The 5,639-nt window shown below is 47.8% G+C and overlaps 2 protein-coding genes across 3 annotated transcripts; one reads left to right on the top strand and one right to left on the bottom strand.

Annotated features, from left to right (window-relative positions):
- The first annotated feature begins 1,031 nt into the window (after positions 1 to 1,031).
- On the top strand, positions 1,032 to 3,115 carry LOC132448785 (putative nuclease HARBI1). Of its 2 annotated transcripts, none has more exons than XM_060040309.1 (4): positions 1,032 to 1,681; positions 1,949 to 2,001; positions 2,228 to 2,596; positions 2,732 to 3,115. In XM_060040309.1, the coding sequence occupies exons 1-3, from the start codon at positions 1,311 to 1,313 to the stop codon at positions 2,590 to 2,592; spliced, it is 789 nt and encodes a 262-aa protein (XP_059896292.1). In that variant the 5' UTR covers positions 1,032 to 1,310; the 3' UTR covers positions 2,593 to 2,596; positions 2,732 to 3,115. The 2 variants fall into 2 exon arrangements, with proteins under 2 accessions (XP_059896292.1, XP_059896291.1); XM_060040308.1 differs by having other exon boundaries at positions 2,727 to 3,115.
- On the bottom strand, positions 2,609 to 3,880 carry LOC132448783 (uncharacterized). Its single transcript, XM_060040307.1, has 2 exons — positions 3,217 to 3,880; positions 2,609 to 3,073 (listed from the first exon to the last, which is right to left on the bottom strand). The coding sequence occupies exons 1-2, from the start codon at positions 3,605 to 3,607 to the stop codon at positions 2,610 to 2,612; spliced, it is 855 nt and encodes a 284-aa protein (XP_059896290.1). The 5' UTR covers positions 3,608 to 3,880; the 3' UTR covers position 2,609.
- Positions 3,881 to 5,639: the final 1,759 nt, after the last annotated feature.

Here is a 5,639-nt window from a genome sequence, read left to right as displayed (position 1 = left end):
TGACCAAATTGCTACCCTCAGGATCATCATTGAACAATCCATAGAATGGAACACTCCTGTTTACGTCAATTTCGTTGACTTTGAAAAAGCATTTGACAGTGTAGACCGAAAGCGGCTATGGAATTGAATGGCACACTACGGAATCCCCCCCAAATACATAAACATCATCAAGAACACATACCAGGACATGCAATGCCAAGTGCTCCACCAGGGACAGGCACAAGAAACATTCACAGTGCTCACCGGGGTGAAACAGGGCTGCCTGCTTTCCCCTTTCCTTTTCCTCTTGTGCATTGACTGGACCATGAAGCAAACTACCCACCAAAAATACTGGCATCCAATGGAGTCTGACAGAACAGCTAGAGGACCTCGACTTTGCAGATGACCTTGCACTACTCTCACATAGCCACCAGCAGATGCGAGAAAAATCCCAACTGCTAGAAACTACAGCAGCAGGACTGGGGCTTAAAATAAACGGAGCAAAAAACAAAATAATGCGGATAAACAACAAAAGCATGAGTCCTATAAACATCGGGGACCAAACACTGGAAGAGGTCATCAAATTCACATATCTGGGAAGTGTGATAGCTGTGAACGGTGGGACAGAGGAAGATGTGAAGTCAAGAATAGGGAAAGCAAGAACAACATTCAACATATTAAATAATATCTGGAAAACTAAAAACATCTCACTCAATACAAAGCTCAAAATCGTCAACTCCAACGTCAAATCTGTACTGCTGTATGGATCAGAAACCTGGAAGACCACCAATACCATCACCAATAAACTGCACACTTTCATCAACCACTGCCTTAGACGCATCCTTAGGATCTTCTGGCCAAACCGTATCAGTAACACCAACCTGTGGGAACGCACCAATCAAGAGCCCATAGAGATACAGATGATAAGGGGAAAGTGGAGCTGGATAGGTCACACACTGAGAAAAGGCAAAACAGCAATAACCAAACAGGCACTAACATGGAACCCACAAGCCCAAAAACACCTGGGGCCTCATGTACTAAAGTTTCGTACGCACAAAAACGTGGCGTACGTCCTTTTCCACGCTCACGTTCAGATGTACAAAACGTGAAATGACCGTAAAAATGTGCGGTCCCCACGCCAGCTCCAGAGCTGTCGTACGCACGTTTCTACAGCTATTGTTCCTTTGGCGACACTTAGAGGTGACGCTGGGAAACTGGGAAAAAAGGTGAAAACCATGACTCATCAGAGTGATTTGCAAATCAGAGACACACTAATGAACAATTAACACACCTTGCAATTATATCGGTGGCTATAAAAGCATGCGCAATGGATGAAGAAAATTGTTTTAACAATGGCTGTGTTAGCGTTGTTAGAGGACATCGCAAATGGTCACATCCGAAGGGAACGTATATTTAGGGAACGCGAGGACTTACTCGCAAATGATGACGATTGGCTCATTAGCCGATTTCGTTTCCCCAGGCCAGTATTACTGGAGCTGTGCGCAGAGCTGCGGCCGGCCCTAGAGCAGCACACAGCCAGGAGCCAGGGGTTGTCAGTGCCCACACAGGTGCTGACCACGCTGGGGTTCCTGGCAACAGGGGCCTTCCAGCGGGAGCTGGCCGATCGGTCAGGAGTGTGCCAGTCCACCCTGAGCCGAGCCATGCCAGCTGTGTGGGACGGAATCATCCGAATGTCATCCAGGTACATCAAATTCCCATACAATGCTGTTGAACAGGCCCACATTAAAGCGCAATTTGCAGCAACAGCCGGTTTCCCTAATGTAATCGGAGCTGTTGACTGCACACATATTGCCATAAAAGCGCCATCACAGGATGAATTTGTTTACGTTAACAGGAAACACTTTCATTCCATCAATGTCCAAGTGATATGTGATGCGCAAATGCAGCTCCTTAACATCGTGGCAAGGTGGCCTGGTTCAACGCACGATTCATTCATTCTGACCAACAGCATGGTTGGGAACAGGCTGGAGGCTGGCACTGTGCGCGATGGGTGGCTTCTGGGTGAGTAAATGCTTTATTCGTGTAATTGTCCCGTATGTATAAACCAGCGTAATGCACATCTGGGGCTTGTGCACATCCAAATATCATGTTTCTCTGACGTGTTCAGTATTCACGTCAGTAAAAGCGGGCGTAAAGTTAGAAATGTCGCCCGCGGTGCACTTCTGCATTCATTCATTGTGTGTTTTTTACGTTGTGTATTGTATTCTGCGGCTTCATCTGACCCCAGGGGACCGTGGCTACCCCCTAAGAACGTGGCTGATGACCCCTCTTACGAACCCCAACACCGACCAAGAGAGGAGGTATAATGACCTCCATTCCCGTACGCGAATGATTGTGGAGAGGGCAATCGGCCTGCTGAAGGGACGGTGGCGATGCCTGGACAGGTCGGGGGGGATGCTACTCTACAGACCTGAGAAGGTGTGCCACATTGTGATGGCCTGTGGCGTCCTCCACAATGTGGCACACCGCCATGGCATACCACGGCCAGAGCAGCACAACCCCCCACTGGAGGAACCGGATGCCGGACCCGTCAACTGCAACCCACCCCGAGGAGCCATACGGGCCCGGCAGAATGTGATTTCAAGCATGTAAAGAGGCAAGGACAGAATTTACTTTGACACAAGTGTATTTATTGACGCGCTTATGTCACCGAGTACATTTATAAGCCGATCAAGGCGATCATTAATGCCACCGATGGCTCTGACTATTTCTGCCTGTGACTCCAGCACAGCTCGGTTGAGGACACGGCCGGTCGGGTGGTTGGCAGATGAATTGGAGGCGCCGCGTGCAGCGGAGCCGGTGGAGAAACCGGAGTCAGCGGTGACGCTGGAGACGCCGGGGCCGACGGAGGAGACGCCGGGGCTGGAGACGCCGGGGCCGACGGAGGAGACGCCGGGGCTGGAGACGCCGGGGCCGACGGAGGAGACGCCGGGGCCGAAGGAGGAGACGCCGGGGCCGACGGAGGAGACGCCGGGGCCGACGGAGGAGACGCCGGGGCCGGCGGAGGAGACGCCGGGGCCGACGGAGGAGACGCCGGGGCCGACGGAGCAATCCGTGCCCTCTCCTTGCTTGTCTATTCAAAAATAAAAAAATTAAGTTAATAAACACGAGTCAAAGTCTTTAATATCCTGGCATCTTTACGCACGACTTGTGTATTGCAAGCAGCCAATTGTATGACCAGTATAATTACAGCATTTATGAATTCAGCATATTTACCTTGGGGATGATCGGTGTCCCCTTCATGGGCTCCCACCACTTCGGTGAGAGCTGTGTCACCGATCAAAGCGGCCACTCTCAAATCGAAGGGGGAGAGTTCCCCCACTCCCGTCCCCCCACCTGTTGTGGTCACGCTTCGGCGGTGGGCAGAAACCCTCCGCTTCACCTCCACCTTGAGGTCTGACCACTTTTTTTTAATTTCAGAGTGTGTGCGCTGCTGAGACCCCACTGAATTGACGGCCTCGCAAACACGCTCCCACTCATTTATCTTTTGTTTAGCATTTATCCCTGTTGACAGGGTACCAAATAACATATGCTTGCGCATTTCAACCTCGTGGACCAAAATCTCGAGCTCGGACTCCGTGAAGTTACGTTTTTTAACTCTGTTCATGGTGCCAGGGGATCGGATTAAGAGGTGAATCTCAGGTCCAGAGGCCTATTTAAATGAAATTGCATATTTAAATGAGGGCGTGGACAGGGAGGAGTTTGGCACGTCGGCATGTGCGCTCAATTCCACGTTGATTGAGATGTACAAAAGAAACGTGCTTGGATCCATGCGTTCGCACACTTTGATACATCTGAATTTATTTGTGCGTAAGACAGTTTCTGGGTTTTGGCGTACGCCAAGTTTCAGTATGAAATCCACGCAAGTCTTAGTACATGAGGCCCTGTCGGAGATTAATCGAGATTTAAAACACTTAGACTAATTCAAGAGAGAGAGAGAGAAATGAAATCGAGGGGTCCGGAGCAAGAATTGACAAAAGACTTTATCGTGCAGAAAAACAACAACGACAACAGCCTGAGTGGGTTTGCAAAGTCACTGCGGTTCACAGACTGCGGCGTCTTTTTATACACACAAACAGAGCAGCTTCTCCTTGAAGTGTCTGCCTCCATTCAGTCATAAATCCATCTTAACCTGAACAGTCAGCAATTGGTCAGCAAATGGTCAACAAAGATAGCCCAAAACACTAGGCTAAGGTCAGCATGCCTTATCCCCGTAGCGTCCTGCTCCTTTTAGGGGCCCAACCATCTGTTCTGAACCCAGACACCCAGGCCCCGTGTGTTTCTCCACTATTAGACACACAGACTTCATAATAATCATGGTTTACCATAGAATATACTCCTTAATTTCTACCACACATCCCCCCTTTTTTGTAAGATAAGATCACAACAAAAACATAACAGTCGTTTAGGCTATATTTTGCACTACATTTGATCATCATTAAAAACCTTTAAGCATGTTCAGGAATCTCAACCTGCATAATTCTCAGGATTTTAAACCTGTTCAAGGCAAAAAGATCTATCAAATGTTTAACTAGAATTCACACATAACATAGTATTTTCAGCATGCATTGAAAATTAGCATTTCAGAATGTATGACAAAAATATGAAACTCAGAAAAATGACATTTCAAAAAATGAGTAAATAATAGAAATTAAAAAACTAAGATTGTCAACAAGCTTGCATAGACTTGGATAGCTCTGATTATCGTCATGTACCGGTATACTATATAAACGTGGGGGGTTTGGGCATTGTGGTTGTTGCTTCTGTTTGCAGCCACCAGCCCTGAAACCCATTAGTCCAATGTCCATTTGTTCAAACTGTCCGAAATGGTTGTGGTTCACATGGAGAGGTCGCCAGTTTAAGAAAATAGGACCTCCTTCTGATGTCAGATTCTCACAGTTCGGTCTCCTCTCTAGATTCACTCCAATCTATCTCCCCATAGAGCATCCTCTCCCAGTCACCCGACTCCTCTAGGTTGTTCATCGCAAGTGTGAATGATCCATCTGGGGCAGTGTTATTTGGAATGAAGGTACAACCCATTTCACCAATAAGAGCACAAACTCCCCCCTTTTCTGCTAAAAGCCAATCTAAAGCCTGTCTGTTCTGCCAAGCCACAGCTTTAAGAAGTATATATTCTCTCATATTTAATTTATACTTTCTGTTATAGCCCCATGCATCCCTGACGTTACTGTTAAACACCATTTCATTGGATTAAATTGGATATTTACTTCACACCGATTCTTCCTGTGCACATGTTCACGATTCTGGTGGAAGGTTAATGCACATAACGGTTGGTTATCCGACATAACAGTAAACACAAATTCATTAATTTGGTCTCGCGGTGGTATCTGAGCATATAAGACTATTTTCCCTTTCTTGTTGACTATTCCTGAGTGAGTTGGGGCCGGATTGTCCTGTGTTTCTCTTAGGCTTCCTTCAGTACCAACCCCTGATTCCTGGCTCTTCCAGGTCTGTGTTGTCTCCGTGGTTTCATCCTTCCTCGGGGTCTGTGCTTGTGCCAGCGGAATCTGGCACAACCCGTAAAGGATCAGAAACAGGCTCCCCATTTTCAGCAACATCATGTTGCTGAATCTCTTGGCTCGACTGGATCTGGTCCTGGGGCAGTTGGTCAGCCCCAG

This window comes from Gadus macrocephalus, chromosome 20 (assembly GCF_031168955.1).
Source record: "Gadus macrocephalus chromosome 20, ASM3116895v1".
NCBI classification, from domain to species: Eukaryota; Metazoa; Chordata; class Actinopteri; order Gadiformes; family Gadidae; genus Gadus; species Gadus macrocephalus.
The sequence above is the reverse complement of the archived record's forward strand: the minus strand, read 5'-3'. Positions and strand labels throughout refer to the sequence as shown.